At 34.9% G+C, this 15,043-nt stretch overlaps 1 protein-coding gene across 1 annotated transcript; it reads left to right on the forward strand.

Moving 5' to 3' along the window:
* The first annotated feature begins 4,386 nt into the window (after window positions 1-4,386).
* On the forward strand, window positions 4,387-5,669 carry foxd1 (forkhead box D1). Its single transcript, XM_039758457.1, has one exon. The coding sequence runs from the start codon at window positions 4,624-4,626 to the stop codon at window positions 5,617-5,619; it is 996 nt and encodes a 331-aa protein (XP_039614391.1). The 5' UTR covers window positions 4,387-4,623; the 3' UTR covers window positions 5,620-5,669.
* Window positions 5,670-15,043: the final 9,374 nt, after the last annotated feature.

The raw sequence follows: 15,043 nt of genomic DNA on the forward strand, positions 1-15,043 counted from the left end.
CTTGCGAGTTTTTAACGCTGGCTTACCTCTTTGGCTGATGTCCTCAAGTGTGCTCATGTGAGTAATCTACGGGGTCTTAAACAAAATAATGATGCTAGCGAAAAAGAAATTCTGACAGCGCAGCTTTCGGACTTCCACTGTAAAATGCATTTAGGAAAAAGATTCTAGCAGACGCATCAACACAACGAAAATCTGTTGTGCTGCTAAACCCATCGAACTCTGCTGTGCAATTTAACTCTTTCTCTGACAGGCTGTAGTAACATGCTGAGTAACGGTAACTTTATGCTAGGACGTCTCCGTGTATAACTTAATAACTAACAATAATAAGCGGTGCGATATGGCAATAACAAGTGTGACAGGATTGTGAAATAGTTGTCCCAAGTAATAATCCTGTTTAACTTGTACTTCTACATTGTTTTGTTAAAATTTATTTTGGAAGAAACTTTTGTTGAAAAATGATTATTCTTACCAAATAAATCATTATGGATAATGAGTGAAATTATATAAGTGTTTGAAAAGTAATGTAAAGTTAGTTATTTTTTTTAGTTTTTATGTGCCTTATATTTCATATTTTGTGGGGGGGGGGAGACAAAATTAAAAGGCTTGACATGCGTTTATAAATGTGTAACTGGTGTCACAAAATATTTGTTATAGTTTGCAAATTATATTTCTTATATTTATTAAAACCTGACATTTCTTTGCATTAAGTAAAATAAGACATCTGAGCGTATAGCTTCTTTAGAAAAAGACTCTTAACAAAACAATTTTGACCTGAACAGCATTAGCTCAACTAACCCACACTCTTAAAAATAAAGGTGCCAAAGGAGTTCTTCAGGGGGGTGTCATGGGGGTACCATTTCTGGTTCCCAAAAGAGCCATCCGCATGAAAGTTCCTGAAGGAATATTAATTTATTTATATCCGTAACAGGCTCCATAACAAATGATAACAGATTTGTGACATAGCAGTGGGTTCCTGGTTTTCTACAATAACACAGACTAAGTTCTATTTTTCTTGATCTATTCTGCGTGGTTGTCCACTGCAATAAAGATTTATGTTTTGTCCATATATTAGGAACCATTTCAAAGCCCAAAGGGAGGATTTGATATACAAAGAGCCCTTTTACAACCAATATTTTTAAAAGTATAGTATCAAGTGAATTCACCTTGATAAAAATATGAATTTCAAATGAATGTGATGAAAAGTCAAGCAAAATGACACCTTTTATTGGCTAACTAAAAAGATTACAATATGCAAGCTTTCGAGGCAACTCAGGCCCATTCTTCAGGCAAGATGTAATAAATGTGATAAACGTTTTTCAAATAACTTGCATTTTCCCGGTGAGTTCATGTAATAAAAACTAATAATAATTTATGCCCATATATATAATCGAATATAAACGAACAATTGAAATAGGGTTTACCAATTTCATATGTTGAATGAAAAATGAACTTCTTACATGCTATTTTTGTTATAAACCGCTATTTAGGCTTTTTATCAGAATTATCACTTTGTTGTGAGAATTACTTTTTTTTTTTAATATAAATTGGCTATTAATTGTTGTCTTTATTACCTGCAGTATGTGTGCTTGAGTTTGCCTTCCGATGTGTTGTTTTTTACCTTGCGTGACCGTGGATTTAGATTAAGCAGATTTGCAATGTATTGATGGAATTCATTCAGAGAGCATATTGGCACGGTCAAGTAGATTACGTACTTCTACTACTCAGCCCGGGCACAGTAAATTAGATCTCGTACTGTACACTTCACTTAACAGTCTAAACCCATAGTCATAGGCACCGCACGTTACTCAGTTTAGTATTCGTAACATCTAACAAATACTGTACTGGTACTGATGTTTTTAGTGTGCACTGTGATATATTTCCGAGCGTTTCGCCACATAAACTTCATCCGCATTTGAAGTAAAACTTACTAAACGTGAAAATGAAGGATGTCGGCAAACACGTACTAAAATGTTGGTGTTTAGGGTAAAATCAGGACGCGATGAGTTCATTTTGTTACCTGTACAAGAAAAAAAAATCCACCGAAGTGAATTTGTTTACTTTTGCTACTTCAGTCGTGTCCACTAGGTGGTGCTCTAGGTTGCGTTTGGAGTAAACACCATATACTCGTACAATAACCTTCTCAAACTCTCTTAATGGTTTTGCATAAAAGGTGAAGTGAACGTCACGCGCGCAGCTAACTTTGTACTCTGCACACACACACACACATACATATTATATGGACATGACCTGGACAAGCTAACGTTTTTGGCAGATTTTTTATGAAATGTACATCTGAGACGTGTTTATTATAAAGAGTTCGAATTAATAAACACAGTTACAAAAAGTTGGAAAACTAGTATTTAACAGTTAAACATAGTAGTTATGATACTGCCTACTGGGACAGGAATTCCATTTAGGTGTTAAACATTTCATTCTTAAAATATGCAATTTACAAAAAGGAACAACTAAAAAATGTTGAAGATCTAAGAACTGCATTGTCATTTTTTTCTGTGTATATTTTGCAAAAAGCAATCTGGAAAAAGTGCAGAAGGGGTTTCCTTTATATTACTGAAAACAAAATGTAATTCCATTTTGAACACTGGGGGCTTTTCGAATTTTTAATGAAAAGATGGAAAATGCATTCTCAATGTAATTCTCAGAGGATTCGGAAGATTGTTTTTAGAACCGTTGTTTAAAGTTGTTTCTAATTGCCTCCACATGGGAACAGAAATCGCTTAAAAAACATAAATAGATTTCCTTAATATGATAAGGTTATCTCGGTTTTCCTGCTTCTTATTCATGACCAGATTTGTGCAGACTACAAAGTTACTTGTTTTGAATAGAAAGCCTAGCGATAATGATATGAATGTAGCCTGCACTGAAAATATTTAACTGGAGATGTGTAACAAAAATGAGGTTTCCTATGTAAACAGAAATACAAAGAGCTACAAAAATTAGGAGCATTTCAGATGTTTAAGGAAAATAAAAGGGAATATTTCGGTTTTGGGATGTATTGCATCTTTAGCAATGATTAACATTTACGCGCTGACATACTTTACGTGTTAGACGGGTGTTGAATGTTTATTTTAATGCTGTATATGTTTTAGTAAATAACATTGGACTCTATAATTTACTTTCATAATCTACACTGAAAAAAAAAAAAAAACAATCAGGGAGTTGCATTTACTGTTTTTGTTTGAAGCGTTTAATGCGCTGAAGGTATATACCTAAAAAGATCGTGGGTATTTCCGTGCAAAAATAACTAAATTGTAATTTAGCATTAAAATAAAAGACGTAAAACATTTTATTATATTTCAGCAAAATTTTAATCACGAGATTTCAAATGTCGCCAACAGATACACATATGAAGTTTCCTTTTCTTTTTTGTCTCATGCTTCAGTTTACGAATTCGCTTTATTAAGCTGAACAGATATTAAACTTTGCAATTTCAGTGCAATATATCTATCTGCCTTTAAAATAAATTAAAATTACAATACTTCACTAGAAACAGCAACATTTCCTCTAACGATTGACAACTAATCTGCAAAGCTCATTAATGAATTTCTTGGTCATTGATAAAATATTTATTGGGCGACTGACATGAACAAGTTAAAAAAATTAACTCAGGATGCAAAAAATAAAAATACAAATAATTTTCGGTAATATGCCTAATCCATATTTAGCAAAAGAAAGTTCGATGCATTCACGAACGTTTTACGCAATTATATTTCTAGGAAAAATTCATGGAATAGTTTTGTTTAATTTACATAGCACATCAAAATTCAGAAATCAGTTACAATATTTTGCAGTTGTCTTGAAACATGTGATACAGGTTCACACACACATATATATATATATATATACACACACACACATATACAGTATATATATATATATATATATATATATATATATATATATATATATATATATATATAAATATATATATATATATAAACCATCTACGCTTGTATGCATTGGTAGAAAAATGTTTTTCCGTTTCATAACTGCAAAAAACAAAATAAGTGTTTATAATAAAATTACATACATGTTTTCGTTCGATGTGAACATTCAAGATTTATTTCCTGTGTTGCAACACATAACCTACTTCTATTTTAATCCGTTCTTTGTTCTTTGTGTTTTCTATAATAAGTCGATTTGGTTTAAGATTCCAGCTGGCTTTTACGGTTTTTATTAAACATGTGTGTATCCCAATAAGACCGCGGAAAAGAGCCCATATAAGTTATTGGTCTTATTTGGTTCTCCGGTTTCTTGAAAAGAATTTGTACACAATTACTCCGCTGACGTGACCTGTCCATGTGATCCGTCGGCTAGTATAAAAACTCTGGGAAGATCCGCCCTCTTTTGGATACGGATCTGGCCTTTTGCAAGCTCTTTTTTCTTACTTTTGCATGCATTGTCGTTTCGGGCAGAACATGAAGGTGCGAGTACTGCTATACGAACAGACCACCCGAAACTTGTAAAAGACCCCGACAACAAGGGGGCTTATGACTTACATCACATACTGCCTTGTGCCTTTGCGATCCTTATGAGTCCCGTTAAAAGGAGAGTATTTACAAACACAGTCCTCTGCAGCCAAGCCTCTGGATCTGCCAGCGAGCCATGACTCTGAGCTCTGAAATGTCCGATGCTTCTGTCCTTTCGGAAGAAACAGATATCGATGTGGTCGGAGAAGGAGAGGACGGCGATCCTCAGGGACGGTCATTTGCGGACGAGGTGACCCAGATGCATGGTAATATCCTTTTGGGCGAATCCACGCAGTGCGTGCTTGATGGCTCTTCATCCAGGGACTCTTACAGACCAGCTAGCAAAAACACCTTGGTAAAACCCCCTTATTCGTACATTGCCTTAATTACAATGGCCATCCTGCAAAGTCCCAAAAAGAGACTCACGCTAAGTGAAATTTGTGATTTTATCAGTAACCGCTTCCCTTACTACAGAGAGAAGTTCCCTGCTTGGCAGAACTCCATCAGGCACAACCTATCCTTAAACGACTGCTTCGTCAAAATACCCAGGGAACCGGGCAATCCGGGAAAGGGGAATTACTGGACCTTGGACCCCGAGTCTGCGGACATGTTTGACAACGGCAGCTTTTTACGCAGGAGAAAGCGCTTTAAAAGACAGCAAGCTCCCGACCTTCTGAGGGATCACACTAATTTTATTCCAGCTGCGGCGTACGGTTATGGCCCCTACGCCTGCGGATACGGCATTCAGCTTCAGCCTTACCATCCACACTCGGCTCTTCTGGCGTTTCAGCAACAGCAGCACCACCACCAGTCGAGACTGTCACACGCTGCAAGGATGATCTCTTCGCCTTCTTTATTGCCTACTACCACGGAAGTGACAAGGACCCGCTTCTACCCGCAACTCAGCTCCAACTTGCCTTCCTCCATACAGACTGCTACGAAACCCCGACCGTCTGTGCAGAGATCCCCGTTTTCAATCGAGAGCATCATAGGCTGTAGCCTCAGTCCGATCACGCCGAGATCGTCTCCGTCGACTCTGTCCCCTCCGGTAGTGCCATCGGCACATACTGGTGCTGCTCTGCACGCTGTTCCGGACTTTACAAATAGGATTTCCAGCGGTAATGGTTGTTAATCGTAAAAAAAACAAGTAAGCAAAAGAAAAGAATAAGAAGTAAAAAAAAACCTTCACAGAAGGTAGGATTATTTTTGTACGTTTTATATGTATGCAGCTGAATTACGGACATAAGAAGAAATAATCTATTTCAGCCTTCGTTCAAAACTGTATTGCATATAATTATATATTTATGTATAACTGTTTTTAGCCGAGAACAGATTTGTTTCCTTTTTCACAATTTTTTTATCGATATCTTCGTTAATGCAAAATAAATCACATCCCCTATATAGTATAAAGCCACAAATGTTTTTACGGTTTCTCAGGATGAGGGATTTGCTATTATTGTTATTATTACTACTACTATACTTGCAGACTTTTATACGATACCACGGATTGTCGCTAGTCAAGAAACTTGAGACGTCTTTTCACGCTTTAAACTGTGTGCAAGAAAACTCGTTAAATTAAGTTACATATTTTTTAAAAACAATTCTCCAGTGTTAATGAAACAAGCACTGGTTTCAAATAAATCGATTTTCTAACGATATGTACTTCTTTACAGTTACAATGTTAAATCATGGACAGATATTGTATTAATGAAGTGTAATATTTTTACACATTTTTCCATAAAATAAATATTATTTTGAAAAAAAAAATGTTTGGGGTCGCTTTGTTATTAGCATTTATCTGTCATCCAGTTGGTAGGCGTATTTTCCATTCTCCATCTGAACCATATATGTTCTAAAATAAGAACAAATAAATTATACATGGTTTCGTGCTGGAAGTAACTTGGGAATCCTAGGTATGTCATTTACAATTTATCCATTCAAAAAAAATAAATAAAGAGGCCATACTGATTTTGGAGACCTTGTTTTTATCATTGTGTGTGGTTTCTCTGGAGTGTATGGTTTATATATTTTGTGGTTTTTGACTGAAACAAGCCTGCTGCACTTGTTTGCAGACTGTAGTACTGTACATTCTGGATTTGTTTCTTTTTACCTTTGCGTTTTGATTGAGTTGTTTCATTTTTCTTTGTGACACACTCTGCATATATAATGTGATGATGTACTCATCTGAAAGGTTGTATCTAATATATAACACTAGCTTCTCTCTCTTTACTCACACACACGAACAGGCTCATGGTATAGTATATACTTTAAAGCATATATTACGGGAAGGGATCTGAGATGATATATGAATAGATGAACGTCATTTTACACAAGAAAACAGACAACTAAGCGAATTTTAACAATGCCCAATAATTGTAGATAATAACCCAAATGTTGCGAAAACTGACGAGGTAAATGGAAAATAGCTAGGGATGCATTTCCGAAAAAAAAAACAAAAAACGTTGGAAAGCTGTAGGGGTGCAAAATTACAAGGTGGGTGGTTTGTGCATGAAGGGGAGTTGTAGTTCAGTATTAGCTCCATGGTATCCCCCCACGCAACAGTGAAACTCCCAACTGTTTTATGATTTTTTTTGTTTAATACTGGTAACTACTTTTTGATTTCTACCATACTAGACGACAATAACATTCTCGTTTTATTAGTGATTTTTTTTTAATTGAATTGATTAGCACGATTTCCTTATACGCATTGCATGGGTGCTTTTTGGCCCTTTATAAACGGCACAAAAACATATTAGTAAACTGTTTTAATACAAGGCCAGATCACATTTCAATGTAGATAACAAGAACCAGAAGATCAGTCGGTTAAGTGCAGTGTAACCTCAGATGACTCGGGCCTTGTTTTTAACTCAATCGAGGCCGCTTCAGTGGCCGTCAAAGCCCTGCATGACAGTAACCTGTAATTACAAAACAAACACCAATCGTCTCTTCGTGTATCTTCACTTCGCCGCTATGTAATTACTGTACTTTGTTGGCGGACCAGAGGAAGATGCACTTCACGTTTAGCGTAAGAACGGTCGCGGAGCACCACACACTGTATGTCGAATCCACCGTGTATACTGTTAAATAATAATAATAATAATTTTAAAAGTTCTATTTATTTTGACACCAAAATAACACAAATTTAAGAATTCGCCAGGCCTCTTAATTACCACTTTATATTAATCACGAAAGTATTCCCATTTTAAAGTTAAAAAATGATAACATTGAAAATTGATAGTGGCAGGACCATTTTTGATTTACCATAACCGTCACGGTGTCCCAAGAAGATTGTTTTTTCCTAGGAAGCACAATTTGATAGTAAATAAAGCAAAGACTTTACATTAAAAATAGCAAAATAGGTCAAAACAATTGGCTGGCCTACTTAGGAGACCTCACTGGTCTCAATCTGAGGACTGGCCCTTTGTTTTGAATATCATATTTCACATCATAATTTAAATAGTTAACCTCTATGTTTGTGATGTCAGTTATTTTACAAAAAAGGAAAAAGAGAGATCGTATTCAGATATGTTTGTGCCAAAGTTAATGCCTTACACCAAATATGGCTTCACATTTTAACCTGTATATATTCAACATCTCTTCGTGACAGTCTTTAAAAGTGGAAGCAGTGTTTTTCATTAAATAATCTCAGTATTCTGATATTAAAGGTAACACACCGGATGAACAGTTTTAAGTAATTTGGAAAAGTCCAAAATCCTAACACTTTCAAATGCATAGTTATTTATTGACATTCACTTACAGCTATTAATAGCTATACTTTATTTATCAGCTTTATTACGAATCTAACAATATCCAGATGCACTTGCATCACACACCAAGACATAATGTGGTATGGATCGTTAATTCTTTAAGGACTGATTGCAGTTCATTAGTCTATTTTAAGAATCACATGCTTGGCTAATATAATCAAATGTTAAAAACATTTCCATTTGCTCCAATCTGGAAGGCATCACATTACTTTAGACCACTGACGTTCTTTTAAAAGAAATTTATAAAATGACCTTCCTAAGCCTGAATGTTGGCTGATTTGGACTTACCATAACAGCATAACACTTTTTACCATTAATGTAAAGGTCAGAATCATCTCTGTGCAAAATTAGTTTACAGTCCATTTTTCTTACCTCAGTATCCCCCACACTTAATCACCTTCTAATTAGTGATGGCTTCGTAATGTGTCAGGGAGGTGGCAGAGACAATGTTTTGCTGTGTCCAGGTCGGTGATTCTGGATCCTTTGAGTTGATTGAAAACATCTGGTTCGGTTCTTGTGAAAACAAACTCCCTGTCCACGTCTTGGTTCCCTGAACGCCCAGAGAGAGAGGAGAAGATTTATTAACCATGGAAACTCCTTTCATTACTCACAAGTGGTGAATATTGTATTTTCTGAGCTTCAGTGATGGATTTCTGAAAAAGACAAATAACAACTTGAAAAGTCAAAGAAAGGTCTTTAGACATAACCCTACCCCTAGGTAAAGAGAATTGATTTCTTATTATGTATTTTTTAAACAAAGCATTATCCAATATATTTTAGGTGCAGCTAATTTTACAAACTTATGTAAACTTTGAATGTGGAACGTTGTAATTTATATGTGCTATTCCATAAATGAAGTTGTATTGTGCTATATTGTGTCATGAATTACAAGAAAATATTTAAGATGTAAACAAGAATTTTAGAATGACAAACTGTGTCTATATATTATTTCATTTTCAAATTGTTGTCCAACTGTATATGTCCATTTTAAGTTACCTTGATTAGTTTGCATTTAACTTATGATATTCCTACATTCATTAAGTAGATGTACCCTCCTCTCCCTGCCAAATTTAATTGCTGGTAGTGTTGATTCAGATTTCCATACAATCCGAATTGCTTTAAAAGCTTGCATATTGTAATCTTTTTAGGTAGCCAATAAAAGGTGTCATTTTGCTTGACTTGTCACTAAATCCATAATGGCTAACCCAGTACAACACCCTAGTACTACATACAATCTGGGAAAAATAGTAAGATACATTTGGTGCAAAGTGAATATTATTTTAAAATTACTTACTGCTTTCACATTCCTCCTTATATATTGTTTCATTCATTGCAAGAAAATGAGACAAAGTAAAATTTCCAAAAAGGTTAAATGTGTGCACACACTGTGATAAAAAGCATAACTGGACACTTCTGGTGATCAAATATTTATTTTCCAGGTGAAAGTGTATCAGAACAACTGACCGGATGACATATAAGGTAGTAGAAGAACATGGTGGCTTTAACTGGTTTTCGGGTACATGTCTTTGTCATTGAGATAAGGAGGAGAGCACAGTGACGTCACGTACAGTAGATCAATAAAGGAAGACACTGCTATGGTAGACAAGTGTGAGTTTCATGTGCACAGTGCTCAGATAAGAATTTTCATTTTAAAAAATGGATCTTGCATTAAAATGAACAAAAGAAAGGCAAATAATTATTATACTTTAAAAGCTGGTTCATCCTGGTTTACTTTTGAGATCTGAATTTTAGCATTATGATTTTCCTGATGATATTTTGTTAGAACTAGAAGGTACAATGATCTTCTGACAGGGAATTCAAACACAAACTGAAAAACACTTTTTTATGTCATCGTTGAGACATATAGAAAGAAATAAACAAAGTACGTCAGAGAATTTCTATGGAATGTGCAGTGTTTATTCTGTACTGTGAACTTTATATTTTAGCTGGCTTCATTAAAAAAATCTCATAGGAAATGCATGTTAAATCTTTAAGAAAATATAAATGAACCACTCTAAATTATTTTGTTATTTTCCTAAATCTGCTTTAGAAAAAGGAATGTAATCATTTATCTAAAACAATTTTTAACCTCTAATTTTCAAATGATAAAATCATACCTTTATGTAACATTTGTTTTAAGTGATTGAATATTTCTGAGGAGAGAAACAAACACATATAGACATAAGATGCCTCATTTTCTATTTGAAGAATTATATTTTTATAATACTTTTTGTGCCGCCACATCGGCCTCCTGCATATTGCTATTTTTCCAATTTTGAGAGCAATTGGAAGATTATTTGATAAATACTTCAAAAATTGAATACTTGTTTTTTTTTTTAACTTTTGTCTTCTAGAATATCTTACTTTATGTAGTTTTTTTAATATTTTATTGATATTTTGAAATATATAATAATATCTGCTTAAATAATATACAGGCATTCACCTTCAATAGCGTATTAAAATCAATTGGCAAAGAAATATAACTGCAGAATTACTGTTTTCGATGTGGTGACGCAATTTATTTATTAATTTAATGCAACAAGCATATTAGTTTCGACTGTGTTATAATCAGCTTTTTATAAAGTTTTGCGATTTGGTTACGTAAATGAATACTGGCTTTCCATTAAGGGTTGGTTCTTACGTTGCACTCGGTGCAGCTACAGTGTACGTATAATTAGCATTCTATCTATCTATCTATCTATCTATCTATCTATCTATCTATCTATCTATCTATCTATCTATCTATCTGTAATGTTGCGTCTTTCAAATATTTTTAATAGTGTCTTTCAAATATATCTATCTGTAATATTGTGCCTTTCTTTCTTTGTTTCTTTCTTTCTTAAGTCCAAAGTGCAGTCCATCGCCCATGCAGTCTACCTTGCAAATTATATTAAACATTTTTGTTCTTTGCGCAGATTTCACTTTGTTTTACTGAATCTAACAGCATGAGGCTTTATTTTTCTAATGGTTTGTCTTCACTCACTAAAAGATCACAATAAACTGCAATAAAAGCGTAATGCTACATGAACTTCTTTGTGGGTAATCTATCGAAAACTGTAAGGATTAGCTGCATTCCACTCCGGATCATTTCTCATTTCTGAACAGTTCAAAAGTGTGTTGTAGTGTAGCTAAGAGTAATCGAGCACCCGTAGCATACCAGCTCTTCAGTTTAAACGTTTTAGTATTATATAAGGCCTAATTAGGATCAGTTAAACGGCACAAGAGCTAATTTAACCTAACACGATACACTTTTATCCCGGCTGCCATTGCAAGTTAAGTAATGCCCAGGGAAATGTGACTTTTTTTTTTTTTTTTACATCTTTTATATAATGTTTCCAGCCAAAAATCTATTTCCCTTTTTAGTGTTGTTTTTGTAATACACACAATTTTTAAAAAGGTTTAACCCCAACATAGAATTGCAATTACCTAAATTGCCTTCGATAGTTAAGACGGCTTACATGGCGAGTTATTCTAGTGTAATTGTAGTATTCTGTTTCGCTGGGGACACAGTTCTAGTGTTTGTATTGCACTCACAGGCGTACACACTGAGTAATGTTTTCATTTGCTTGTCATCTGTTTGTTGGCTCGATTTTTTTAAGACAGTAAAGCCCATCTTATGCCTCACATTTGACAACTGCATGGAATCTCGTCTTCCCATTCAGCTCACCTCCCACCCAACGCCACAACAAACATTTGACGCGTTTAGGTTGGTGATTAAGTCAAACCCATCTAACGGGGGCTACGTCGCACGTGATTGCAAAGCGGTCCCCCACAACGCAGCACATTGTTGTGTTTTAAGTGTATCTGTATTAAGTAAGCGTTGGGCACTGACAGACACGCAGTATTCTTCCGAGTCACAAAGCAGTCCACTAACCGAGGTGGCCAAGGAGCCCCGAGGCTTGTTGACTACCCCACCCCCGCTACATCGCGATGCCCATCCCTTCCAACCCATTGTGACCTGCGAAAGGCCGAAGATTCTGAAGTCTTGACCTCCTTTTAGTACACTCAGTGCCTCGTAGATTTGTTTTCTCTGTTTTTACACCTGCAAAAGCTAACAAACTCCCCGATGTAATTTATTGCACAGTTCGACCATTCACTCCTAATAAACCACCCGCATTGCGCACTAGGCTGAGTTCTTCGTTTTTCAGGCCACGCTTGTGCAATGACAAGTTTTTTCTAGGTAGGCTTTTGTCGTCTTGTTGTTAAACCACATTTGATGTTTGCGGATTGCCGAGCGCTCACATATAGCCTACGATCTCGGCTGCGGTGCTGATGTGTGGCAACTGCACACGGAGGAGATAAAGGTTACTTTAAAGTAAGTGCTTGGGAAAGATAATACACCGAAGGAAAAAAAAGCAAGTTTTTTTTGTTTCGTCCACCCATCTATCCAGTTTCTAAACCCGCCTTGTCCATTAAACTCTTTTGCTACCGTCCCTGAAGATCAGAGAGTAAAAGTGGGACGGAAACTGTTAGCGGCGAAATTTTAAATGGATTGCGGACAGTACTTCACTCTCTACGTAGCATCTGCATGAGAATGCGATCGGGGTGAGAGAGGCATAAACTTCAGTTTGTATTTGTAGAATATCTAACTTGTCTTCATTTTTAAATATAATGCTAATACGGCTCTTTTATTATTACTGCATCTAGCAAGTAAGAACACTTCTGCTGTTAAGATGGCCTCTTATCTTCCCCCTTTCAGTAAGAGAATAAGCAATTACACAGTTTAGATTGGCAGCATCAAGCGTCTTCCTAACATATATTTGTTCTCTTAACATTTCACAATCCGCCTCCCTAATTAGACTAATTAGACGAAATGTGGAGTGCTACAATGCCCATAGACTCTTAGTGCTGGACCTGCTTAGACTCGGTAAAAGGACTTCTGAATATACTCCATGGGAGGTGCAGAATCCTTACATCGGCTATTCAACGTGTGTAACAGTTGCTACACTTATCTTCTTCGACTAAAAAGGAGCTCTAGTTTATGCTCGATTTAAAGTTTGGGAACTAATACCACCCTGAATACACCCCTAATTAGAGAACGACCAAAAGAGTTCAGCAACCCACAAGAAAAGAGAGCATAATGTATTTTGCAGTTTCCTTTGTGAGCCTGTATTATTTACAGAACACATATCACCAGGCTTCTATTTAGCCAGACCATCTACTGCGGATTCCCAAACTGTAGAGCCATTAATCCCAGATGCCTTTAAAGCCGAGCCGTTCTAAAATCAGATGAAAGTGAAAATGAGTCAGTCATCCTCCATCCCGACCGTTTTCACAGATTTGAACTGCAGTGTGCCTCGGCGCTGTCTGGAGAATACACTGCGCTCTAAAAAGTGCACGAGGATGGCATTTCTTAACATCAATTAACTGAATTGTTAGCGGGTGAAATCGATGAAATGTGAAAATTATGGACATGAAACACACCGAGGCAATTTTAATATTCGAACACTGTGATGGCGATTCAACATGTAACAGATCATACATTTATAATCCATATCATGTTAACGAAATTATTTATTACACGATAATTAAATCATATGAACAAAGATTACCTGATAGAAAGCGCATAACATTCAAAATGAATATCAAATCAGCGTGCTTTTGAAAACTTTGAATGGTTTACAGATTTTTTTTGCCATTAAAAAATAATATCAATAACAACAACAACATTTATTTATATAGCACATTTTCATACAGAAAGTAGCTCAAAGTGCTTTACATAATGAAGAATAGAAAAATAAAAGACACGGTAAGAAAACAAAATAAATCAACATTAATTAACATAGAATAAGAGTAAGGTCCAAAGGCCAGAATAAAACCTTACAGCTATTTTAAACCATCATTTTCATAAATGTTTAGGGTTTATGTTTAGGCTTCAGTTAGAAAACAATTGCACATGATTGATTTTAAATATATTGTATTTTATAACAGCTATTAATGTTTCTTTTTATTGTGATTATGCTGAATACTTTTAAATACAATCTAAATTAGTCTTTAAATATTTTTGTGAACGATTTTAGAGGAGGAAAACAGTTTTCTACAGTAAACAAAACATACTGTTTTTAAATATATAACTGTATAATGTGAGGGAATGTTTTTAGTAACTATAATATTCTGTGAAAAGGTAGAACAAAACAAATAAGTATGAGGGACATGTTAAATCTTTCTGTAACGTTTTCTAAAATAACCATATATATATACAAGGGTGGGCAAAATAGTTGTACGTATACGTGAAACACAGAGGTTATTCTTGTATTATTATTTTTTTAAACTTTTATATTCATTTTTTGTTTGTCTTTTTCTTCTTCTTATTATTGTTATTCGCTATTGTAATAACTTGCATGTATTTTTCCATACAGCTGTAAACCCACTTTTGCCTACTTCTGTTTATATATATACAGTGTGTGTGTATATATCTATATATATATATATATATACAGACACACATACACATATATATTTTTTCTTTTTAATGGCATACTGTATATACACTTAATTATAAATCAACAATCACGCATATAATGGCAAACATTACCAGAATCAAAGCACATGTGCATTGGGATTGAGTTTTTATAATTTGAAGATGAACTTTCAATAAAAACAAAAATATTGCTTATGATCATCTTTGCAGTTAGTAAGGATTCATTGTACATGATTAGTTTCCTGCACCTGCTAGAATGTTACACTGCAACATTCTGTTAACTTCAGACTTTTACCAGTTTATTTGTTTTATAATTTAACTCAACTTTTTCATAACAGTATTAGCCACTATAAATTATATATATAAAA

Source organism: Polypterus senegalus, chromosome 7, assembly GCF_016835505.1.
Source record: "Polypterus senegalus isolate Bchr_013 chromosome 7, ASM1683550v1, whole genome shotgun sequence".
In the NCBI taxonomy this organism is placed as follows: domain Eukaryota; kingdom Metazoa; phylum Chordata; class Cladistia; order Polypteriformes; family Polypteridae; genus Polypterus; species Polypterus senegalus.

Coding starts and splice junctions, on each gene's coding strand:
- foxd1 (XM_039758457.1), top strand. CDS start 4,624: ATGACTCTGAGCTCTGAAATGTCCGATGCTTCTGTCCTTTCGGAAGAA.